The sequence below is a fragment of the Malaclemys terrapin genome, chromosome 13 (genome assembly GCF_027887155.1).
Source record: "Malaclemys terrapin pileata isolate rMalTer1 chromosome 13, rMalTer1.hap1, whole genome shotgun sequence".
Classification (NCBI taxonomy): domain Eukaryota; kingdom Metazoa; phylum Chordata; order Testudines; family Emydidae; genus Malaclemys; species Malaclemys terrapin.
In genome coordinates this window covers 43,108,267-43,133,575 of record NC_071517.1, presented here as the reverse complement: position 1 = coordinate 43,133,575, position 25,309 = coordinate 43,108,267, and the positions used below count along the sequence as shown (strand labels likewise).

At 56.9% G+C, this 25,309-nt stretch overlaps 1 protein-coding gene across 3 annotated transcripts; it reads right to left on the bottom strand.

The window, feature by feature from the left end:
* Window positions 1–281: 281 nt before the first annotated feature.
* ATAT1 (alpha tubulin acetyltransferase 1) lies at window positions 282–24,635 on the bottom strand. Of its 3 annotated transcripts, XM_054047436.1 has the most exons (13): window positions 24,495–24,635; window positions 21,494–21,554; window positions 21,040–21,131; window positions 20,247–20,307; window positions 19,371–19,484; window positions 18,129–18,230; window positions 17,462–17,507; window positions 12,928–12,999; window positions 11,292–11,511; window positions 4,383–4,495; window positions 3,821–3,866; window positions 3,092–3,424; window positions 282–1,915 (listed from the first exon to the last, which is right to left on the bottom strand). In XM_054047436.1, exons 1-13 carry the CDS (start codon window positions 24,602–24,604, stop codon window positions 1,816–1,818), a joined length of 1,470 nt encoding a protein of 489 aa, XP_053903411.1. In that variant the 5' UTR covers window positions 24,605–24,635; the 3' UTR covers window positions 282–1,815. The 3 variants fall into 3 exon arrangements, with proteins under 3 accessions (XP_053903411.1, XP_053903412.1, XP_053903413.1); XM_054047437.1 differs by lacking the exons at window positions 282–1,915; window positions 3,092–3,424; window positions 3,821–3,866; window positions 4,383–4,495 and adding an exon at window positions 5,829–9,077; XM_054047438.1 differs by lacking the exons at window positions 282–1,915; window positions 3,092–3,424; window positions 3,821–3,866; window positions 4,383–4,495 and adding an exon at window positions 5,829–8,630.
* Window positions 24,636–25,309: the final 674 nt, after the last annotated feature.

The following is a 25,309-nucleotide window of genomic DNA, read 5'->3' as shown; positions in this document are numbered from 1 at the left end:
CCTTATTCCTTCTGGTTGTGGAGGCCCCAGGGGTCCAGAGCAAGTAGACTCCCTGAGGGGGCGCACGGCAAGAGACAGGCATGCTGAAGGCTCAGAGGGACACGGTTCCAGGAGGCGGAGGGGCTTACGGCTTAACGCCCAAGAGAGAGTGGACTCCCAAGAAGGACTGTCACCCTGTAGGGGCTTCCTCCCAGGGACCGTACGCAGCTGAGAAAGAGCACGAGTCCTGTGAATCCGTGACTTGTTTTTTTTTTTAAAAAGAGCTGATTTCTGACATGAAATTCTTTTTTTAATGGCACGCTTGCCCGTAAATCATGGCGTCATCCGATAATACAGATATCTATTAAAATACCAAATACCTGAAAATGACCAAAATAGTTAGCGAAAAACCTAAAAAATGCACAAAATCCCAGGCCTCTAAAAAAGTGCTCCTTGGCACAGAACGCCACCCGACCCCCGTGCTGAAGAAATCCATCGATACCATCTTCTAACTCAAATCATGTGTCAAGTGCCTGTTCAAAGCCACTCTTGAAGACTCTGCCAGGATTTTTGCCAGATCCCATTCTCAAGATCCTGCCGTAATTGCTTTAAGCAAACCGTTATGATGCTGCAAGCAAGTGAGCACACGCTTCATGAAGTCAATGGGTGCTTGTGCTTAAGGTTAATAACAAGATCTCGCTCTCTTCATGGGGGAGTTGCAGATCCATCTGTTCGCTGGTTTGTTTATTTCATTCTCTTTAAAAGGCCCGACACCCTGCCGCTCTTAAAACCATCGTACAAGTGCAGAGGCCAGAACCGGCAGGATGGGAAACGTAAACCCCCCGTAGCACCAAATAACCAGGATATGCAAACAATCGATTGGGGCTTGGCCTTTTCCATACTGGGATCCCACTCCTCTCTGCCTGGACTCCCCAGCACCATGGAAAGGGGCAGTGGCTCCCTGCTATCTGGTATGGGTCACAGCCCTGATCTTGAGTACCTTCCATTGACCCCACCCTCTGCATCTCTGGCTCCACCCCTCTCCATTGATGTTAACTCTAATGCCCCAGCAAGGAGCAGCCAGGAAGTGGGGGCCTGGGAGGCGGGGCATAGAGAAGCTTAGAGATTGAGATGGAGAAAGACATGAATGATGGTGTCTAGATGAGGGATGAAAGACAGAGAGCAGGGAGGCAGGGGGATCTCCTCCCCACAGATGTCCCACCCCCATAGGAATGTATCTAGGATAGGGCAGTTGGGTGCTCTGCTATGACCCATGGCAGCATTTGACCCAGAACTAGTTGGAAAATGAGGGGGTGGGGGAGAGGGGCAGGTCCCCGTGAAAACATTCAATCTTTCAGCAAAAATTCAAATAGGAAACATTTAGTCTGAAAAGTGAAATATTTTGATTTAAACAAGCTGTTACAGTGCCTCATGGGAGTTGTAGTTCGGGTGTCTTCAGTCCAGGTTCCCAGGTTGGACTACATCTCCCATTATACACCAGTCTCTCAGGGAAGAGAGGCAGATGCATCATGGGAGTTGCAGTTCAGAAGGGTTATTCTGCTGTAGGCTGGGCCTCCACTGTAGATCTATCTGATGATGTACCATGAATAAGGCTATGTTTTGGTCATGGGTATTTTTAGTAGAAGTCATGGACAGGTCACGGGTAGTAAACAAAAATACATGCCCGTGGCCTGTCCATGAGTTGTACTATATGCCCCTAACTAAAACTTGGGCCAGGGTGCCACGGGTGCTCCGGGGACCAGGGCGGCCGGAGGTGCTGGAGGGATGGTCTGGGACCCCCACAGGTGCTGGGGGTGGTGGGTGGCAGTACACGGCCTAGGACCCCCGCTGGTGCTGGGTGGGCTTGGAGGGACTGGCAGCCTCCCTACCCAGCTCCGCGCAGCTCCCCGGAAGCAGCCGGCATGTCCTGCATCTCCTAGAGGGAGGGAAGGCTAGGTGAGCTCCGTGCACTGCCCCTGCCACGAGATCTGGCTCTGCAGCTCCCATTGGCCGGGAACCGCAGCCAGTGGGAGCTGCGGAGGTGGTGCCTGCAAGCAGGGGCAGCGCACAGAGCCCCCTGGCCCCTCCACCTAGGAGCCAAAGGGACATGAGACCCCCTCCCACAGCCAAAATGTTCGGGCAGCCCCTGAGTCAGTTGCACCGGCCGCTGCAAAAGTAATGGAATCTGTGACCTCCGTGACTGTGACAGACATGCAGCCTTAACTGTGAGCTCTTCGAGAGGGGAGGCGGTTGCATCATGGGAGCCCCTGGTCATGCTGCATAATGGGAATCGTAGTTCAGGTGTCTCATGCCCCCAAATTCTTCCCTAGGCTGGGCTTCCTAGAGGGGCTACATCTCCCATGATTCACCACAGTCTCTTGGTGAGGAGAGGCAGATGCATCATGGGAGACATAGTCCAGCCAGGGAGCCTGGCCCATAGTCGACCATGGGGACAGGAGTAAACTGAACTACAACTCCCATAAGGCTCTGTGGCGGCCTTGCAGAATTGAAATATTTTCGTTTTTTTGAGGTGTGGGGGCGGGAATGGAAATTCCCCACAAGGAGCAGTTGCTTTTCACGGAACAATTCCATCTCATCGAAAACCCAATTTCCCATCCAAACACGGGTTTAGAGAGAACGTATCCCACTGCCCAGCTCCCTGATGTCTCCAGCTCTGCGCCCTCCACGCAGTGACCCCTCCCTGGCTCCTCTCTCCCTGCCAACTACCCCCAGTGCTAACGAGAGTGAAAACACCGCGGGGGGGGGGGGGGGAGTGCGGGGGAGGACACTGGTGCCTGGTCTTGGGGCCTCCTTTTCTCTCCCCAAAACCTCATGTGACAGCCCCTCCCAAACTTTCCAGACCAAAGCCACCAGGGGCTGGGATGGACCAGGTGGAATTTCAGGGGAATCCTTCCAGCCAGTAGACAATCAAGCTTATACTGGGATACCAAGCGACATGGGCCCATTGGTCCCGGCAGGGAGGAGGCAGGATACCAGGCTAGATGGGCCCATTGGTCTGTCTGGTGCAATAGACAGGAGCCAGGATACCCGACTAGATGGGCCTGTTGGCCTGGGTCTCTGCTGGCTTAGTGCTAGCTGCCCCCCTGCTCACCAGGGCCTGGTGTTGCGATATTCCTGCTTGTAGCGGATCCATTGGGCGTCCCGTGACACTCCCGCTACTGTCCAAGATAGCTGCTTCCCCCATGGCACTCTGGCTCGGTCATTCCACCTGCTGTCGAGCCGTGGAGGGAGGCAGTCCACAGGATCTCCTCGGCCTGAGGGCTTTGACTCCGAGGCCTTCCGGATGCCTGGGTCTTTAGTCCTGTCCGTCAGGGCCGGCTCGGTGGGAGGGGAGGTGCCCTCAGAGTGACGGACCGCCTCACCTGGCTGGGGTAGGAGGGCTGGATGTGATGGGTCCTGGCTGGTGATTATTGTGCTGTCCAACCTGACAGAGAGAGAGGGAGGCACCAGTCAGTGTCCCCTCGAGTACTGCTAGAGTGTGTGTGTGTGTAGGTGGGGGGTGATGTGGGAAGCACAGGCCAAGGGCGGTGGATCAGGGGGAGGGGAGGGCTCCCAGCAACGAGGGAGGCGGGCCGTGTAAGGAACAAAAGCCAAAGGAGGAGGGATCACGGAGGAGTCCCAGAAGTTGGGGATGCTGGTGTCATGGGGAGCACAGGGAGGGATCCTAGCAGAGGGGAGGCAGGTGGTGTGGGGAACGCAGGTTGGAGGCGGGTCATGGAGGGGTCCCAGAAGCGGAGGGATAGCATGGGGAGAGCAGGTTGTGGAGTTGGGGGTGTCCTGGAGGGGTCCCAGAGGCGGGCAGCGGAAGCAGGAATCTTACCGGCCTTCTGAGTCCTGGAGTCTCCTTAGTGGCTCTCGGCTGCTCTCTGGGTCAACGAGGAAAATGGGGAGTGAGCAGCAATTCTTGTAACTTCCCTGATAGTGGCTCCCAATCCCCCCACCTCCTACCCTAGCCGCCTCGGGACTGCAGGGAGTGGGGTCAGTAGCTCTGCTGGCCCCAATGTTCCAGTATGCCCCTAGGGGGCGCTGTGCTGCAGGGAGCAGGGAGGACGTGGGGGTCTCAGTACACCTGGCAGTCAGTGCTGACCCCAATGCCGAGTGTAGCAGGGTGTGGGGTGGCGGCTCAGTAAGAAACCAGTGAAGATTTGGCAGCACTCTGGCAGGCTCCAAGGGGCTGGGACAGGACCCCCTGAACTACCAGGCTCTGGGGGCAGCTGCAGCCTGTGTGCTGCGCTTCGAGGTGGGTGGCTCAGAGCAGCGAGATTCCCACCTGCCAGGATGCCAAGGGCCGATCCCAGTCCGGACACACACCCCCCCGCCCACAGTAAGAGTTGGAAACCCCGTCCCGGTTCAGTGTGGCATCCTGCACCTGCCCCACTCACCCTCTCTCCTCTCAGCGCCACCGGCCACCCCCTCAGGCAACGGGGCAGGGTTCCCGTAGCGGCTGTAGGAACTCCGCTGAGCCACCAGGCCGTCCTGCCCCACAGCGCTCCCCCTGGAGGAGAGAGGGGAGGAGACGGCGAGGGTGAGGAGGATGAGGTGGAAGGTGAGGGACGGGGGGATGCCAGGCTGGGAGGGGGGGAGGCCAGACATGGCATGGGAGCACAGACAATGTGATGGAATGGAATTAAGGTGGGGGGCTCAGCAGGGGGCGCTCTCCCCTCCCAGGCGGTACTGACCCCATGGCCCACACCGTGCTGAAGGGAACGGGGTGGCAGCTCAGCCTGGGGCACTCCTCCTTGGCACTCAGCGCTGATGCCCTTGTTCCTGACAACCCTCGTGATCTTGAAAGACCTCCTTTGCACAGGGCCCTGTCCGAATCCCAACTCCGACACCTGCATTTCACCTCCCTGCCTTTCCCCCTACAAGATCCACTGACCCACTTCACTTCCTGTCCTAAGTGGCTGCACAGAGTCCCTGTGCAGCTGTTTCCCAGCTGCCCCACCCCAGAGGTGGCTGCATTTCAGCGCTGGGTGAGTGACACCCGTGCAGCATTGCTGTGGGGCTGTTCCCTAGCTGCCCCACCCCAGAGGTGGCTGCATTTCAGCGCTGGGTGAGTGACACCCGTGCAGCATTGCTGTGGGGCTGTTCCCTAGCTGCCCCATCCCAGAGGTGGCTGCATTTCAGCACTGGGTGAGTGACACCCGTGCAGCATTGCTGTGGGGCTGTTCCCTAGCTGCCCCACCCCAGAGGTGGCTGCATTTCAGCACTGGGTGAGTGACACCCGTGCAGCATTGCTGTGGGGCTGTTCCCTAGCTGCCCCACCCCAGAGGTGGCTGCATTTCAGCAAAGGTGGAAATCACTCTGGGATCCTTGGAGGTGGAAGATGGTAGCCATGTTAGGGATCAGTCTACTGGCCTGAGAGGATCCCAGCTGACACAAAGCAGCGAAGGCAGCGCCTGGCAAAGCCATCCTGGATTATACTCCAGACCTGGGCAGCATCAAGGGGTCCTGTGCAGTCCTCCAGGTGGGGTTCAATCAAACTGCTGCACTTAGCTTATTATTCAGGGCACCCAGCAGCTGGTGAACGGGGCTGGCTAGGCAACCACTAGTGGTTCTGTACCCCCAGACAGACCCGCCCCCACCCCTAGCAATGTGCTACATACCTGCAGGGACCGACAAGAGTCAATCCACTGATCCCACTCCCCTCCCAGAGCCAGGGATAGAACCCAGGAGTCTTGGCTCCCAGCACCCCCCCCCCAACCACTAGACCCCACTCCCCTCCTGACAGCACAGCCCCAGGAGATGGTTCCAGAGCCGAGACGGGCAGAACAGTGCAGCTGCCCTCAGCCTCCGTGGTGCAACAATAAACGACAAAGGCGTCCGTGGAAGGTTTTGAATAATAATTAAAAAAATCTCCAAACTTTATTGAAATGTAAACAAAAGCTCATGTTCCCGCTAACGACCGAAGGCAGCTCAGAGCCCTGGGTGGCTGGGAGGGGACAAACGGGGCCAGAGATCAGAGAGACACTGTCAACCCAGTGAGCTAGCGATGCGCTGGAAGGCTGGTGGACAAGGCCCTGGGCTGGGAACCAGGAGCTCTGGGCTCAGTTCCTAGCTCTGCCAATGTGCGGGTGTGACCTTTGGCAAGTCCTGGAGGTGCAGATCCTCCCAGGCATCTAAGTAGGTAACAGCTAGTGAGTTCAATGGGCATTGTGAAGAAGTGGGGACTTTCAATAGTATTTGTATGGAGGCCTGTGTGTGCCTCAGTTTCCCCTGCATGTGGCACTGGTACCCAGTGGAGGAACAGATTTAAGTTTGCTCTCAGAGTAGGCTAAGAGACATAGGTGGGGGTCCCCTCCCTGCCTGGGTGGAACCAAGAGCCCTTAAGGAACTGGTGGAAACTGACCCAGATTAACAAGGGGGCCAGTGAGGGAGGACTGAGCTCCAGGGCTTCATGGATTTCCCCGCCCCTCTGCCAGGAAGCTGAACAAAAAGCCCAGAACAAACGAGCGAGAGGTGGGGGAGGAGTACTGGCTTCGGGAGGAAGCTGGGAGCGGAGGAAGGAGGTCGGCTTGAGAGAGACAGCGCCTGACCATGGAGTTCACTGTGCTTGAACTTCTTTCCTCCACGCTGACCTAAGAACCTCCAGCTGCCGTGTGCCGGGTGACTAACCAACGGTTACGTTGTTTGGAAGAAGCTGCCGCTGTCACGGTATTGATGGGGAGCACTGAGTACGGGGAAACTGAGGCATGTATATGTCTCATATAACTACTATAGAACATTCCCACTTCATCACAGGTATCTACAAACCGTTGAGGATCTAGGCATGAATTTCTCTGGCCTCAGTTTCCCCATCTGTAAAATGGGGAGAACAATCCTTCCCTTATCTGCCTGGTCTGATTGTCAGTTCTTTGAGGCAGGGCACAACGGGGCCCTGATCTCAGCTGGTGCAGGGACTGTCTCTCGCTGTGTGCCTGTGCAGTGCTTGGCGCACTGGGGCCCAGATCTCAGCTGGGGCAGGGACTGTCTCTCGCTGTGTGTCCGTGCAGCGCCCGGCACAATGGGGCCCTGATCTCAGCTGCAGCAGGGACTGTCTCTCCCTGTATGTCTGTGCAGCGCCTGGCACAAAGGGGCCCTGATCTCAGCTGGGCCTCCAGGTTCTAATATAATTTAAAAATAAGTGCACCAGATTGGGGTCAGGGAGGATTTAGAACCAAAGTTTTCCAGTGTTAATAATTATTAACTAATTAACACTTTCATTAAGCCTCATGACGTACCTGGGAGATGGGGCCCTAATTTTATCCTCATTTACAGATGGGGAAACTGAGGCACAGAGCGGGGAAAGGACTTGCCCAGTTTCACATTGTGAGTCTGTGAAGAGACTCAGGGATCTCTACTCGCAGCCTTCCTGCTTTAACGCACTAGGCCCCTCCGCTCCCTAGTACCAAGGAGTCCTGGCTCTCAAACCCCCCTACTCTAATCCACTGGACTCTTCTGCACACGAACAGCTGTGATGCCTTCAGGGGAACTGGGGCAAAAGCAACTGAGAAGTCATTAACAGTGGTTCCTTTGGGGGCATCCTCCATAGCTCCCTACCATGGATCTGTCAGCTGAAGGGACCCCTCGGAGGGATCTGGCCGTAGACAGTGGATCCCTCTGGAGGTTCTAGCCATTGGCAATTTGTAGACAACTTTTTTAGGAGGCATTTGTAATGGAGCCATATGGCAGCCCAGCCAACCAGGAAGCTGGGGGCGGGCTCTATTTGTTGGATTTAGCAATGGGCAACATGTAGCGGATCGCCTTTGGAGGACGCAGGAGCCTGTCGGTCTTGGGTGTTGCTAAGGTGGGCCCCTTTTCAGATCCACCAATCAAAGAATCTGAGTTTGGTTTCAGTAGTTGGCAGCATGAAGCACATCCCTTTCTAACCCACTCAAGAGAATGCAGAAGCAGATCTTATTCTGGAGACAGCTACTGGTGATCTGCACTGGATCTCTTTTAGATCCAGCCACTGGGAAACAAGGAAGGAGTCATATTTTGAAGCCAGCAACTGGTAATCAGCAGCAGATCCCTTTTAGATCCAGCAACACCACAAGACAAAGGGACTTTATTTCAGAGTCTTCTGTTGGTGGGCAAGAGTGGATCTTTTTAAATCTACCGACTGCAAATCACATGGGATCTCATTTTAAAACCAGGAATTGGTGACCTGCAGCAGATCCCTTTTAGATCCACCAATTAAGAAACATAACCAGTAAGGTGATCAGCAGTAATCATTTAAATCCAGCAAGCATGAACCACAAGGGGCACCTTGCTCTAGACTCCACCCACATTGGATCCCACTTAGATCCACCGAAAAACATAAGGGGAGCCTATTTCTGATTATGAGGTTAGCATTTGGTGATCCCTTTTAGATTCAGCCACTCAGAAAAATAAAGGGATCCCTTTCTCAAGTCAGCAAATTAGTGGATTGCTTTTAGATCCACCCACTAAGGAACACACATGGATTCTATCCTTAAGTAAGCCATTGGTGATCTGCAAGGGGACCTGGTTCTAGAGTGGATTGAGGAGACCTAGTTTGAGTCCCCTGGCAAGCTAGAGTGGATCCCACTTAGAACCCAAGACAAACAAGGGGGTCCTATTTCTGAGTCTGCAGTTGCCAATTTTCAGTGGATCCTTCGCTTTAAATCCACCTACAAACAAAAGGGGGAGGATCTGATCAGGCACCAAGCAGCGGATCCCATTTTGAGATCTGGCACGGGAGGAACGATCAGAACCAGATTTCCCACTGTAAACCTCTGAGAGTTTTGGATCCAAAGTACAACATACGCATATTTAAAAAAAAGGGGGCGGGGGAGAGCTACTGTGCTAACGGGACCGGATCCCTCTTCGGAGGGTGTTTTAGGATCATTCCATAGAAAAACAAGCAGCCCAGGAAAAACACCCACTGAGCCCCGGAAATAACCCGGCGTCTGCGCCAGCCCCCCCAAGCGCATAAAAAAGGGCCGGGGAGGCGCGATGGGGCTGAACCCCCGCCCCTTGCCGAGATCTCAAGACACAAATGGACGACCAAGCCGGGACAGGGGTGGGGGACACAGCGGCGACGTCAATGGCTGGTGTTTTCCGAGCGGGTGAGGGAGCTGGGATGGGGAGGATGGGGCAGAGAGAAAGACAGAGAGAAGACAGGTTAGATCCCAGGCAGGCTGGGGAAAATGTGACCTAGGAAGATCCCTTCCCCCCCACCCAAAAAGAGATGGCTAGTGACTTCCGGTTCTTATCCCGCTATTGTGCGGTTCTGGAGGTGCAGTGGGAATGACTAGAGGCGCCAGGCGTTGCTTCTGCTGGGCCAAATTCAACCGTGCTGGAAAAAGTGGGAATAACCCCCCCCCAACCGGCTGGAAAGCAGGGGGCAAGCGGCAAAGCTGGGTGACTAGCCCAGAGCTGAAACTGGCTGGCAGTGATGTCAAGTGAGAGCAGCTCAGAGCACGGCTTGCGCTGATCCAGACCTGGACATGCAACGCCCGAGTGTGCAAAAGTTAGTGCAGCTTGCATGGATCCAGCCGTGGGTGCAAACCGTGAGCGTACAAAACAAGTGGGGGTTGCACTGAGCTGGCCCCGGCCATGCAAAGGGTGAACCCGCAAAATCAGTGCAGTCCACATGGATCCAACACGCTGAGCAGGCAAAGTGCGAGTGTGCAAAAGCAGAGTAGTTCGCAGGGACCCAACACTATTATGTGCAACACAAGCATGCAAAAGCTGATGCAGATCCAACCCAGTGTGCAAAGCACAAATGTGGAAAAGCGGTGTGGCTCACACTGGTCCAACGTGCTGGTGTGCAAAGGGTGAGTGTGCAAAACTACTTGGTTTGCACAGATCCAACATCTGCGCGTGCCAAATCAATGCATCTCGCACACATCCAGCATCTGAATGTGCAACAGGTGAGCATGCAAAATCAGTGAGGTATGCAGAGATCCAACATGTGTGGCTCCCACAAATCCAACATCTGAGCTGCAAAGGGTGAGCAAGCAAAATCAGAGCACTTGGCATGGATGCAACATGGTGGTGTGCAACACGAGTGTGCAAAATCAGCGCAGCTGACACGGATCCAACCTGGCATGCAAAATCAGTGTGGCTTGCACAGATCCCACAGCACAGCGTGCAACACGAGTGCAACTTGTGCTGATGCAGCACTCGGCGTGAACATGCGAAAGAAGGTCTCCTTGCACCGATCCGGCACTCATACAAAACTAGTGTGACAGAGACCCACCCAGGACTCAGTGGGAACATGCAAAACTAGTGCACCTTGCACCGATGTGGGAGTTGCCGTGAATGGGAAAGCCAGTGCAGCTGGCACCAATCTAGCACTCGATGCAGACGTGCGAAAGCAGGGGAAACAGCACCAGTTCGACACCTCACCAGTGTAAATCGAGGGCAATCTGCACTGACTTGGTATCAGAGCGAACACGCAACGCTAGTGGGTGGGGAGCCGGGCCTCAGCGGGAGCGTCTACAGCCCAGGGAAGGGGATAAGTTTGACATGGGCGTGCAAACCAAGGGCTGGCAGTGTGTGTAAAATAAGGCCAACTCCCCCCAAGACAGCACTTGGGGTGGGTGTGCAAGACGTGCAGGATCAGGATAAGCGTGCAAAGCGGGTGGTCCAGCCAGGACTCGCCAAATGACGCGACTGCTGCTTCCACCTCCCTGGTGCTGAGCGACTCCCCCACATTCACAGCCCCACTGAGTCTGACCCAGAGCAGGGAGGCCCCACATCCAGTCTGCAGCTGCCCCCTCCGGGTAACTGGGGGAGGAGACAGAGCTGAGCAGCCGTGGGTTAGCGCAGTTCAAAACACAGGGCCAGGAGAATGAGGAGGAGGGGCACTGTCCCCCTTACTGCCCCTCCCCTATGGTTCTTGGCTGAGTCAGAAGAGGCCACCCTGCACCCACATCCCCCAAATTGCCAGGACAAGATGTCAACCAGCAGCCCAGATCCAAGATCTGTAGGATCAGAGTTCTAGATTCTCAAGATCTCATGGGATTGGATGCCGTCCAAAAGCCCAGCGACCCAGATCTCCGGAACCGGGCACCACCTGGCAGCTCAGACCCCAAATCCCCGGGAGCAGGCGCTGACAAGCAGCCAAGAGCCCCGCTAATGGAAGCCACCCATAATTGGATGCCGCCCCTCTCCCTGCAACCAGACGCCACCCAAATCTGAATGACCCAACACTGCCCAGCGGCCTAGATCCCTGTGACCAGGCACTGCCCAGCAGGATGTCCTCCATAAAAGGGCCCACGCTCCTAGGTACAAGGTCAGCTGGGTCCATCAGGGTTAGAGCAGCAACATCCCCCGCCCCGTACCTGGTTCTCCGTCTCTGGGCGGCCGGCTCACCCTGCTCGCCGTTGAGCAGGTGGTGGGCGGCTGCGTGTGGGGGGCAGAGGCGCAGGTTCCGCAGCAGCTCCTGCTCGTTGAGGAAGGGCTTGAGGCAGGTGCGAACCGGCGAGTTCCCCAGGCTGCTGGAGCGGTTCAGCGAATGCGACTGGTTGAAGGGCCAGGGTGGCTCCACCTCCTCCTTCAGGACTGAAGGGAGACGCCCAGGATCAGACCCTCCAGCCCTGCTTCATACCCCCCACCCCTCTTCCTAACCCAGATACAGCCTGGGGCCCCTCGGGATCCTGGATTAACGAAGTGGGAGGGGGTGAACCTTGCAGAGTCATAGAGTTCTGGGGCCTCCTGTTGCTAGAGAAGCCCAGGACGTGTGACATAAGGGCATGTTAAGAAAGAGGGGCCCAGGTTGTTCTCCAGCTCTCAGCCCCTCTTGTCTAGAGATGGCCCAGTGGTGAGGGTGCTTGTCTAGGCCTAGGCAGACCCAGGATCTATTCCTGTCTCTGCCCCAGGCTCCCTGAATGATCTTGGGAAAGTCACTTAGCCTCCCTGTGTGCCTCAGTTTCCCCATTTGCAGAAGGCAGATAATAGCAGGGCCCTGCTTCCCAGGGCTACTGTGAGGTGCTCAGATCCTATGGTGATGGGGGCCAGATAGGATTGATAGAACATAATACCCACAGTCCCGTCCATCTGCCCCTGCCGTGTGGTGATAGCCATGGGATGAACCCCTCCAGCTAGCAGTGGGGGGCGGGGTCTAGTCTGTCCTCTCTGCAAAGTGGAGGGCAGGGATCTGCCCTCCCCCATCAGGGGGGAGGTGGGCTCCCCCCCAACAGCTGTGGGAGTGGCTCCTGGAGAGGGCAGTGTGGTTGACGGCTGATTGGTGGGTGAAGTGGGATTATTGTGCATGGCAGTAAAGAACCCTCCGGGGTATGCGCTGGGTGAGGGAGGCAAAGGGGGAAGCAGAAGGGGAGCGGACAGTGCAGGAGCTAGGCTGGGGGCAGAAGGGAAAGGGGAATCATTCTAGCCTCCCCCATTCCAGTCAAAGCAAACGGGGGAAGGGAGGGACATACTGAAAACCAGACGTACCAGCAGCCTCATTTTGGGGGGCCCCCTGTCACGGCCCTGCTGAGTCCAGGCGCCCCTGTGTGGTGACACTAGGCAGTGCAGGCTGGGTTAGTCAGGCTAGGGGCCCACAGGGTCCAGCAGCCTCAAACCCCCCTTTGATGTTCATTACAACCACGTGCTGCCTCTTCTCAGCCACTAGGGGCGCCACAGCAAACCTCCTGGGATTGTTTGGGAACAGTGGGGCACATCCTAGGTGGGGATACTCCTGAGCCAGCCAGTCCCCCATCCACAAGCTGGATCACAGCCAGCGCCCCCTATCCCGTTCCCCACCCCCTGAGCCAACCAGACTGCTCCGCCCCTCTCCCCGGGCCTGGATCAGAGTGGGCACCCCCTAAGAGAGGAATGGCCCTGTATCTCATTTCCCACCCCCTTTAGCCAGCCAGTCCCCCATCCACAGGCTGGATCAGAGCAGCGCCCCATAGAGGGGAAAGGCCCTATGTCCCATTCCCTGCCCCCCACCCTGGGCCGCCGCATCGGGTCTCTTACACTCTCGGTCTGTTAGAGAGTAGGGTTTTATCTCCTCCTCGGCACGTTTTGAAGGCAACTTCCTCACCGGAGCTGCAGGGAGAGGGTGAGAAAGGTCAGTCCAGAAAGGCGGAGGCCAGAAGGGGTAACTCCCACGTCCCAGAACTGGAGGTTTCAAACCCATCCTGGGCTCACCAGACGGCTCAAGGGCCAGCCGAGGCCTCTGCTGGCAGACTTGGCTTTCCCGCGGAGCACTCCAAACTAGGCCGTGATCACTCCTGGCCTAACTTCGATTGCCCGGTCTTTGGGGCAGGGCCCATCGCTTTGGTTGGGTCAGTACAGCGCCAAGCACAATGGGGTCCTGGGCTGTACCTGGGCTAGTAAGCGCTACCACAACAAACGCACCCCGGGGTCCTGGCCAAATTCACCATGGCTGATTGCATTGTACTGCCTCTCTAAGCAGCGCACCCTGTGGGTTTCCTTTCCTTTCCAAAACGTGCGCTGTTGCTGTTCGCCGTTAAATGGATGCTGCTCCCCATCCAAGGTGGCTGCATCTCAGCACTAGCTGACTGATCCCTGGGCCGTGTCACTGTGCATCTGTTCTCCAACTACCCCAGCCCAGAGGTGGCTGCATTTCACCCCTGGATGAGCGATCCTGGTGCAGCATCACTGTGCAGCTGTTCCCTCCCTGCCCCACCCCAGAGGTGGTTGCATCTCAGCATCTGACGAGCAATCCCTGTGCGGTGCTAATGTGCGGCTGTTACCCAGCTGCCCCACCATGGAAGAAAGGGGCTGCCCTACAAAGCAGCGTGTAGGGCACCCACGCACCCCTGAACGGGATGCAGCCTCAAGGGGCATTAGCATTTCTGCCAGGAGGGATCCAACTCGAGCCGAACTGGCTGAGCAGAAGGAACAGTCGTCGCTATTATATCTGCATTCCCCTAGCACTCAGTCACCGCTCAGGACCACGCTGTGCTGGGAGCCGTCCAAACCCAGAACACAGAGACGCTCCCTGTCCTCAGAGATGCTCGGGCCAACTTTTCCAAGAGCAGCCTCTGACTGTAGCCTCCCTTGCAGGTTTGGGCCCCTACCACCTAGCATCCACTTCCTAGAGTCTAAGGGCAGAAGGGACACTTGTAATCTGAGCTCCTGGATAAGCCAGGCCACAGAACGGCTTTGGATTGATTCCTGGTTGAACCAGAGCAGATCTTTTAGGGGGGGTGAAAAAGACCCATTCTTGATTTTAAAATCTTCAGTGATGGAGAATACAGCTGGGCCAGCAGTTAATGCCCTTCACTAGTAAAAATGTACCTGTCTCAATCTTCCAGCCATTGGATCTTGTTAGACCTCTGTCTGCTAGACCAGCGTTTCTCAAACTGGGGGTCCCAACCCAAAAGGGGGTCTCAAGGATATTGTAGGGCAGTCACGAGATCACACAAATTATAGGGTTACCATACATCTGGGTTTTCCCAGATATCACCTCCTTTTTGGTCCTCTGACCTCCGTCTGGGTGGATTTTTGAAATACGAACAAAAGTCCATAATTTTCTCTTGCTCGTCCTTTTTCCTTGTCTTCAGAGCCGGGTGCCCAGCCAGGAGCTGTCGTTCTCCGGCCGCCCAGTTATGAAGGCAGCATTGCCATCAGCAGCAGCGCAGAAGTAAGGGTGGCATTACCATACCATGCCACCCTTACTGCTGTGCTGCTACACGGTGGCAGTGCCGGCTTCAGAGCTGGGTGGCCAGAAAGTGACTGCAGCTGGCCGGGCACTCAGCTCTGAAGGCAGCGCCTCCATCAGCAGCAGCGCAGAAGTAAGGGGGGCATAGTACAGTTACTTAACTCTGTAGGGATTTGCACTGATGTTGCACAAGCAATGTCTGGTACCAAGAGTGAGGGGGGTCAGCACAGCCTGAAATATTTTCAATGGGGGGCCCAGCAAAAAAAGTTTGAGAACCCCTATGCTAGACTGAAGAGCCCCCTACTATCAGTTTTCTCTTCCCCCTGCAGGTACCGCTAGACAGTGATCAAATACGGTGACCAGATGTCCCAAGATTAGGGGCTTTGTCTTAAATAGGCAACTCTACCCTCCGCCCCTTGAAAAAAAAAAAAGTGTCCCGATTTTTTACGCTTGCCATCTGGTCAACCTAGGATCGTCACCCCTTCACCTTCTCTGTGCCCAGCTAAACTGAGTTGCCCGAGGATCCACACTTCCCACTGTCTACGAGTGGCATTGTGGGTGATCAGCACCTCTGAGAGCCAGGCCAGAGGTGTCTGGAGTCGGGCAGCCCACGACCGACGGGCTGGAAATGGTGACCTGTGGGTGTTTCCGGTGGGAGATGGCAGCTGTCCCGAGCTCCCCGCTTGGTGTGGGTGGGAGACAAAGGACTCTCTTTGTTCCAGCGGGGTGGGGTTTTGAAAACACAAGGGAATGGAAATCGCGTGACTGGGATAAAAGCGGCTAGATACAGACGCTGATTCAATCGGTCTCTGCAAGTCCCCGGCTCGGAACGTCGCAGGGCGAACTGCAGGGCTCGATCCCACATGCTGCCTTTCAATGACAGTTTTCAACCCCGGCACAGGATGGATTTGGTTCGGCAGGGCGTGGTGTGGTTGAGTTGCCTCAAGGGGGCGACAGACTGCTGCTGCATTGGCCAGCCTGCTCCCAATGCTGCTATAGGTTAGGACTCAGAGCATGGTACTGGGTGAATGATGGGACAGTGGAAGTCTAGACCTCCATGCCCCTATGTGGCACTAGGGGGCACTGTGGTGCAGGGAGCTGGGTGGGGGCTCAGTAGGGGTCAGTAAGTGCTGACCCATAGGGGGCAGTGTTCTTTCAAGGTGCTGATCACTCACATTCAAGCAGTACTCACTCTTCATTCATCTCCTCCTAGTCCCACTTCCACTAGCTTCCCTACACTTTTAGGAAAAATTCTTCTTCACTTCCTGTCCCAAACAGCTGCTAGTCACTGTATTCATCACATCTGGCCCTATGCTCTGGATGGATATTAAACAGCTGCTATGTCCCACCCCCAAGGCAGGTCAGTGGTAGGTGAGCGGTCCTTGTGTCGCTGCACGACTGTTATCCAATTGCCACACCCCAGAGGTGGTGGCATTTCAGCCCTGGTTAAGCCATCTCTGGGTGGCACTGTTGTGTGGCTGTTAATCAGCTGCCCCACCCCAAAAGTGGCTGCATTTCAGTACTAGGCTGAGGAGCTCTGTGAAATCTTGCTGCCTGGTTGTTAAGGAGCTGCCGCAGCCCACCCCAGATGTAGCTGCATTACAGCTGTGGTTGCAATAACGCTTGCATTAGGTGACAGCCTATCATTCTGCACAGAGGTGAATGCGCTATGTAGACCGCAACGAGCTGTAATGTGCCACTTGCTCTGCACACAGAGGTGCTGAAGCGGCGGCAGGGAAGCTGGCAGGATGGGGTCAGATCAGCCAAGGTTCAGGGGGGCTTCACAGGACAGAGGAGGAGAAGGGGCGTCTGTGTGAGGCTTAGGGCTAGATGCAGGGGAGGAGACACTCAGGGGGCGGTTCATGTTCCGTACTGCATTGATGCTGCTTAGAGAGAACGCCACCCCCAGGGCGACAGGAGGCCTGGCAGCATGGGGGCCAGGAACTTCAGGCAGGGAGGATCTAGGCGAGACAGGCCCAAGCAGGGGGGAAATAGAGCGATGTTAAGTTCCAGAGGCATTCGGTAACGCTGCCCCCTGCCCCTCCACCGCAGCTCTGGGATGATCAGCAGCGGGAGGAGGACACGAAGGCAGCACAAAGGGTTAAATCCCACCGCCTCCGGGTGATATGAATGAAGTCAGCATGAGCCTGTGGAACTCAGACACAGGAGAGAGCGGAGGCCTGGAGTTTAACAGGATTCAAACAGGCAGGGTTGTCTAAGGGTTAGTGCAGTGGACCAGGTCACAGGACACCTGGGTTCTATTCCTAGCACTGCCACCTGGCCTGCTGGGTGAGTCACTTCGCTGCTCTGTGCCTCAGTTTCCCATTCTGCCCTTTGTCCGGGTGAGAAGCAGGATACAGCCGAGGTCTTGTTCCTTCCCACCAAGCCTAGCCCTAGCTTCCTTGGGGGGACTATAACTCCCAGAATGCACCTGGCCTTAAAGGGGCCACACCACAATTTTTGTTTGCCTTTTGATCGTCACCCAGAGTAGCTGGCTGGGAAGGGGGTGAAGAGCACTTCCCCCATTGGCTTCAGGCCTGAAACCCCACAGGGCAGTGGAGAGACAGGACCCACCAGGCAGAAAGCAGGACTGAGTGGTGCTGTTATCGCTCCGATTGGGGGATTTGCTGCCCCCAGGGGCTGCCACTTGCCCTCCAGATTTGTGGGCTTAGCCCCTGGTCTAAACCCCAGACCTCTGGGGTAGCCCTGCCTACGCAATGGGGTAGCAGGACCAACGCTGACCCCCTAGGGACAGGCTGGGTTTTGCAGCTGCCATCAAAGCAGCCCCCAGCTGGCGCCGGTCTGTGCAGGGTACGGGCTGCATGGCGGGGAAGCGCTCCATGCTGATGGAGGAGGGCCACCCACGGCCAGGCCACTCACCATGCTGGTCAGCAAAGAAGCCCTCGAAGATCACAAAGTTGTTCACCTGCGAGAAGCGAAGGCCATGGACAGTGAGAAACTCCTGCCTCTGATGCCTCCTGCCCCCACTCCCCCGCCCGGCGCCAGCCCCCAACACCCCAGCACCAGCCACCTTCCCCAGCCCGGCCAACCCTGCCTGCTGCCAGCCCCCACCCCGCCCCACCACCAGCCCCTCCCCAAACTCCCTGCCGACCACATTGCACCCCAGCACCAGTCCCCGCTCCTCTCTCCTCTGCCCCCTTTCTCCCCAGTGCCAGCCTCCCCCGCCCCCATTCCCCTAGCACCACCCCCCCCGGATACCCTCATACACCTGCCCTTCGCCAGCCTCCCCCTTGCCCTGCCCAGTCATGCTCAGGCCCCTCCTGCTCCAGGAGGACAAACGTGGCCTGAAGCCACATCCAAGCCCAGGAGCGGGGCAGGGACCTGAGAATCAGACCTGAGAATATGGCCCTCCAATGGGGCAAGAGCCTTCTCCGCTGCAGCTCCCCGGCATGGCTGGCAGCTGAGAGAGCAGCTGCTCCTAATAAATCACTCAGTACATGCCCCCCGCCAACCCCTGGGCACAATGGGGTGTGTCCATCCCCCACCCTCCAGAGGATGGTGGGAAGAGCTAGAGGGCGCGACTCACCTGGGGGATGGTCCCCTGCAGGTTGTAGTGCTTGCGGAGGAAGCAGAGGAGTTTCTCCGAGGGGCGGTCCACGGCCAGCTGGTGGGGCTGCACTCGCTCGCGCTGACAGCCGGATGGACCGAGAGGAGATGCAGCCGCGGATTAGTCAAGGCCACAGGGTCAAGATTAAACACACCCACGGTGCAAGCAACATCTTCAGCTAGGGTACTGGCTGGCTCAGGGGGTGGGGAATGAGTAGGGCCCTACCAAATTCATGGCCATGAAAAACATGTCACGGACCGTGAAATCTGGTCTCCCCCCGTGAAATCTGTATAGTACAGGATACAAAAGGCCAGATTTCATGGGGGAGGCCGGCGTTTCCCAAATTGCACGTCCTGGCTCTGCCTTCGGAGCTGGGCTCCCGGCCAGCAGCTGCTGCTCTCTGGCTGCCCAGCTCTGAAGGCAGCGTTGCCGCCAGCAGCAGCGGAGAAGTAAGGGTAGTAGTACTGCAACCCCCCCTACAATAACCTTGTGACCGGACCCTCCCGCCCCAATCACTTTGGCTCAGGACCCCTACAATTACAGCACTGTGAAATTTCGGATTTAAATATCTGAAATGAAATTTTGATTTTTAAAATCCTATGACCGTGAAATTGACCAAAACGGACTACTAGGACAGGGGGCATGCTGGGAAACCGTTCAGGTAACTGGCATTAGGAGAGGGAATTTGGCTAATAGAGAAGCGTGAAGCCTGAGATGGCGTCTTTATTTTCTGCGGAGCTCGTCTGCGTTGGCTTTCCCTCACTATTTCCCATTTGGCTCTGCGATTTCTCTATTCAATCAACTTTTTCCTTTATTTCTCCCCCAAGCCGGTCTCTAGGGTGCAGCCTGTGCAACAAAGGGAACTGATAACTGGGGGCAGATTTCACCCCTTTGGGGGGGGGGGGAGGGGGAACCAGAGGGGAAAGGTCCAAGTGTGGGGTAATTCAGAATTCAGGGAGACAGGTTTTGGGGGGACTTGGGTCACCCTGCAAGGAGTAACTAGGTAGGTGGAAGCCAGGGTGAGACCTTTGTGCCTGGAATCAGAGCTCTGAGCCATAGCACAGAACACGACAGCACCCAAATTTACACGGCAAGTGGTGCCAGACCCTCTTACTGGTCTGGGTGATCCCCAAACCCTCCCACCCGGTGTGGCAGGGAGGCGGGAAAGGGGTGAGAGGGACCCTCCCAGACAGAGCAATTCCCTTGGGCCCCGGCTCTCACCTGCAGCATGCACTGGAAGAGCTCCTTCCCGTAGCCGTGCCTCTGCAGTGACTCGTGGATATAGAAGTCCAGCACGCACAGCGGCTCCACCTCATTGTGAGCCCCATGGCGATCCTGGCGGGGAGGGGGAAGAGGCGAGAGAATATTGAATAACCAGGGGGGCCCCAGAATAGGTGACCTCCCCTGAAAGGTCAGAGAACTCAGGAGTCCTGGCTCCCGGATACCCCCTAACCCATTAGAACCCAATCCCCTCCCAGAGCCAGGGATAGAACCCAGGAGTCCTGATTAAAGCTGGGTGCAGGGTCCAATTAGAAATGCGGGGCCTGATTCAAATACCCGGCGGCGGTCCGGGGCTTCAGCGGCACTTTGGCGACGGGGGGTCCACTATGGGTCTTCTGTGGCACCAAAGGACCCCCCGCTGCCGAAATGCCGCCGAAGACCTCCAGAGCAAACCCCCCCCCGCTGCTGAAATGCCGCCAAAGACCCCCGGAGTGGGCCGCCGCCGGGTGAGTAAAAAAAAAAAAGAAATTAAAAAGGCGCCTAAGGCGCAGGGCCCTGGCACGGGGCCCGATTCCGGGGAATCGGCCTAAAGCCGGCCCTGGCTGGGTGAACCTTTTCCAACAGAGATTTTTCCCCTGATACTGAAATAGATCCAAGTAACAAGGATCACAGTGGAACACAAAAGGCCAGTTAGACAGCACAGCACTGGGGCCAGCACGGACTGTAAGGGGACAGCGCCCCCTACTGAGCCATCCACCCCGCTCCCTGCAGCACGGCACCCCCTAGTGTCGCTCTAGAGCATTGGGTTAGCGCTGACTGAGGGGGAGAGCGCCCCCTATTGGGTCTCTAGTTCAGAGCTGCATTACAGCAACTCACCAGCAGGAAGAGCTTCTTGTAGCCGACCTTGAGGAAGCCGATTATGGCCCCTTTCCCCGCTCTGCAATGGGGGAGGAAAAGAGGGGACATTAGCGACAGCACCAAGTTGGGAGAGAGGAGACACACACTGATGGGATGCCGAGATTGTCCTGTCTGTGCATGAAGTTCCTCTGGTCTCTATGGTACTAGCTGCATAGGGACAGAGGAGCCAGGGACAGGTGAGCTAGGGTCCCATTTACTCTTCCAATATCTATGGTATGGTGAATGTAGAGGGGGAGGGAATGAGGACCTGTGAAACTCACTGCTGCAGGATATTACCCTGTCAAAGAGCTGAATGAGGCATGCAGGGGAGCAGACACTGGTGTAGACATATCCAATTCTCAGGCTTCAGGACAGGGGTTGATGCCCACCTGAGGAAGGGGGTGGGTGTCAAGAAGGAATCTCTCATCATCTGAGAGTATTGCCCAGTAGAGTGCGTTGGGGGAAGTTTATAACTTTCTCAGAAGTACCCAGCACTGGCTACTGTGAGGGGCAGAACCAAAGGGTTCATTGTGCTGATCAGGATACTGGGCTAGATGGGCCCGTGGGTCTGATGCAGGAAGGCGGGATACTGGGCTAGATTGTGCCAATGGTCTGATCTGGGGAGACAGGATACCAGGCTAGATGGGCCCATGGGTCTGATCTGGGGAGGCCAGCTAATAAGCCAGAATGGCCCACTGGTCTGATGCAGAATGACGTGCCCTTCTCCACAGGGCCAGCTCGGGAACCAAACCCGGGTCGCAGGGGGACTCACGTCTTCACTTCATTGTCCTTCAGGATGTAGAGAACGTGGTGGTTTGTCTGCATCCGTGAGGCGCTGGTGATTGGGACCGGCAGGTTCTGGGCCTAGAAACAGATTTGGGGTGAGCTGGAGCAGAGGGCAAAGCTGTGCTGGGGAGGAGAACTACCACAGCTCAGCCCTGGATCAAAGCCAGCCTGTACCCTGCCCTGGGGCCACGTCGGAGTCAGCGTGCCCTAGAGGGGAAAGCCCCACTGTCCCATTCCCCACCCTCCTGAGCTCACCCATTTTCTAGCTCGCTGATGAGCCTTCATCTTCAAATAACAGGAGGGGAATAAACGAGGGGCGGGTTAAACAAGGGTGGGAGAGCTCACATCTGGCTGATCCTGGTATCCCTATTTCCCCCCACCCCAGAGTCTGATCCCATCCCACCTCCCATTAACCCCTCGGTTTCCAAACCCTGCCTTACCTTGGCCGAGGCCTTGCCCATCTCGTCTATGATGGTCATGAGCTGCTGCTGCAGATCCACCCTGAGCAGAGGAGGCCAGAGAGCAAAGGAGTTAGGACTCGCTGGAGTCCGACCTACCCATAGAAGGAGGGGCTGTGCCCAACCTTTGCTGAGGGAAAGGGGTCTGTGCCCTAAATGTCACAGGGGGAGGGGAGACTGCAGGAGGTCAGTCTGTGTCTGAGATGCATTCACATGGAAAAACATCAGCTGGACAACACCCTATTGTTCTCCAGCTACCAGTCCCCTCTGCTTAACCACTCTCCCCCCAGAGCTGGAATAGAACCCAGGAGCCCTGGCTCCCAGCCCCCTCATGACCCCACTGGACCCTACCCCCTCCCAGACCTGGGGGTAGAACCCAGGGGGCCATAATGCCCTGGCCACCTGCTCTATCCACCAGCCCACCCCCTCAGTCCTTTAACATAAAATCCCCACAATATAAGCCACAATGGAAGGGCCTCGGGGGATCATGAGGGACTCTCACAACCCACTGTACAGTACTCTGGCACAATCCATTAGGCAGCGCAGACATGAAGCAGCAGCAGAGCGGAAAGATTTAATCGGCTGTATGTTGGTGACAGGCTCCCAGCCTCACCACTGCAAAAACTGTCTACCAGCGTCTGAAGGGAGGAGGATTCTTTAGGGGATGTCGAGCTAGGAGGGATTGGTGGGGGAGCTCTGCAACTGGGTGTCAGGGCCCATCCCCTAGCGCTGTCTGGGCAGATCTTTGAGCCTATGCAAGTCTCTCTCCAAGGGAGGAGGGCGGAGTCTGAGCACTGGAAAATTTTGTACCTCTGTCTGGACAAAGGCCTGGGGAATAGGATGTAGGGATCAACGCTGCCCAGCCCGTCTGGAGCTGGAGTTGATGGGATCCAACAAAGTTTTGCCTTCTGCTGAATTCTGTTACTCCTTCCCCCGCCATTTACAACTAAACACCAAGATCTGTTCTAGCCCACTAGACCCCACTCCCCTCCCAGAGCCAGGGCTAGAACCCAGGAATCCTGATCTCCAGCTCCCCCCGCCCCCCCGCTCTAACCACTAGACCCCACTCCCCTCCCAGAGCCAGGGCTAGAACCCAGGAATCCTGACCTCCAGCTCCCCCCACCCTGCTCTAACCACTAGACTTCACTCCCCACCCAGAGCTAGAACCCAGGAGTCCTGACTCCCAGCCCCACCCCTCGCTCTAACCCACTAGACCCCACTCCCCTTCTTGAGCTGGGAATGGAACCCAGGAGTGCCCCACACACCCCAATCTCCAGCCTATGTTTCTCAGTCCTTCACTGGGAGGGGCCAGGCTCTTCCGTAGCCAGGGCTACATCACTCCAGGGACACCGTGGCATGGATACATGGCACTGCTGTGCAGATACGTGGCCGCCTGGAGATGCAAGGCCCGTGGCTCACTGGTGGAACTGTGGGTTGTAGGTTACAATATGTGGGGCTCTGGCCCTTCCTCTACCTCCGCCCCATAGTTGAGAAGTCAGCAAAACACTCCAGAGGCCATTTAAGCAAGTGACTTCATGAGGAAGTGGTGGCAATTACCCAGCATGCTCCACAGGCAAGGGGTGGCAGATTATTCCCAGCACAGGTAGTGGAATTTACCCAGCATGCTCCTTTTACCCAGCTGCACCAAGGTCCAATCACATGAGCAGTTATTACCCATCATTCCTCAGGACAAGGGTGCCTAATACCCATCATATCTGGGGGCAAGGATGAGGGGTAGCTATTACCCATCACGCCCCAGGGCAGAGAATAGCTATTACCCATCATCCTGGAGTCTGGGTGATATCCAGAAATAACTTTGCCTCCTATAGCCCGAAAACACCACTTTGGAAGGCTCCAGAGGAAGCAAATGGGGGGAAATGCCAATGATCCTAAAGGACCCAGGCTCTCCAAAACAACTCCCTCCTGGTGCCACCCTCGACTGGACGCTCTGGGGTGCTCTAAATCAAGCAAAAGCCACCCTGGCAAAGCCTGGGGACAGGCTGACCATGGGGAAGCTGAGGACTGACCCCAATTGTGCATGTGGAGAGCGCTGAGGCAAACCCTCACCTACTGCCTGGTGCAGGGCCCCCATCTACATCCCTACTCCGGTGCCATTAGTCGGGATAAGTGACAACACCACATCCTGGCTGCAGTTTTGGGGCAGTGGTGACAGGCATCTCCTTCCCACCACACACTAGGGAAGGTGCACCCTGGGACAGGGGTGATGGGCACCCATTACCTATGGGATTCTCTGGATACCAATCATGCCCTGAGGCAGGAGACACCCCTCCAATACCCATCGTGCCCTGGGGCAGGGGTGATGGGCATGTTACCCATGGTGCTCTGGGGCAGGGTCCCCCCTTACCCATGGTGCCCTAGGGCAGGGGTGATGGGCATGTTACCCATGGTGCCCTAGGGCAGGGTCCCCCCCTTACCCAAGGTGCCCTAGGGCAAGGGTGATGGGCATGTTACCCATGGTGCTCTGGGGCAGGGTCCCCACCTTACCCAAGGTGCCCTAGGGCAAGGGTGATGGGCACGTTACCCATGGTGCTCTGGGGCAGGGTCCCCCCCTTACCCAAGGTGCCCTAGGGCAAGGGTGATAGGCACGTTACCCATGGTGCTCTGGGGCAGGGTCCCCCCCTTACCCAAGGTGCCCTAGGGCAAGGGTGATGGGCATGTTACCCATGGTGCCCTAGGGCAGGGTCCCCCCCTTACCCATGGTGCCCTAGGGCAGGGGTGATGGGCACGTTACCCATGGTGCCCTAGGGCAGGGGTGATGGGCACGTTACCCATGGTGCCCTAGGGCAGGGTCCCCCCCTTACCCATGGTGCCCTAGGGCAGGGGTGATGGGCACGTTACCCATGGTGCCCTAGGGCAGGGGTGATGGGCACGTTACCCATGGTGCCCTAGCCCCCCCCCCATGCCAGTTGTCATCACCCCGGAGCGGCCCCGCGCGGGGCGGCCAGGCCGTTGCCATGGTTACCTATGGGCCGCGGTGTAGCCGGGCCCCCTGCGGCCCGGCGGCTGGAGGTGCTGGTCCACCGCCGTGACCCGCTCCCCGAGCAGCGCGTCCACATCGAAGTGGAACTCCATAGCCCGCCGGCATCCGGGTCCTGCTGCTCGCCCCCCGCCCCGCCTCGTCCTTCGGCGCGCGGCTTCCGCCTAGCAACGCGCGCACCGCCCCCTAGCGACACCCCGCTTCCGTGGCAACCGTCCCGCGCCTGGTCCCGCCCCTAGCAACCAGGCCGCCCTAGCAACCACGGCCTTGAGCTTGCCCCGCCCCCTCTCTCATTCTGCTCCCTCCCCCGCAAAATGGGCCATGGGCGCCTCTCACCCCTGCCCCTCCCTGTCCTAGAGCCCTGCCCCAGGGCATGATGGGTAAATGGCTGCCCCCTGCCCCAAGGCATGATAGTAATGGGAGGGCTCCTGCCCCAGGCCATGATGGGTAATAGCTGCTCCTTGTCCTAGAGCATGATGGGTAATGAGTGCCCATCACCCCTGCCCCAGACTATGATGGGTAAGGGGTGCTCATTTCTGCTCCAGGGCATCATGGGTGATAAGATCCCAGTAGCTGTCCCCCACATCCAGGTCTGCCCAATACTGGGGAGCACCCAAAGCCTCACCACCCTCAAACTAGGGGATTCACCTAATCTGCTTCCCATGGGCTGCCCTCCAAATAGAGGGATCCACCAATTTATGATCAGCAATACAGGGGACTTCCCCCACCCCAGCCTCACCCTCCTAATTAGAGGACCCATTTAATCTGGCTCAAATAAGGAACTATCTCTGCCTCCTCCA

Bases quoted from the DNA above. Each gene is read 5' to 3' on its own strand.
- ATAT1 (XM_054047436.1), bottom strand. From the start codon at position 24,604: ATGGAGTTCCACTTCGATGTGGACGCGCTGCTCGGGGAGCGGGTCACG. The intron at 20,308-21,039 runs GTGAGTCCCCCT...CCCCCATTGCAG, and splicing joins AAGGACAATGAAGTGAAGAC to AGCGGGGAAAGGGGCCATAA. The intron at 3,425-3,820 runs GTAAGATTCCTG...TCTCTCTGTCAG, and splicing joins CTCCAGGACTCAGAAGGCCG to GTTGGACAGCACAATAATCA.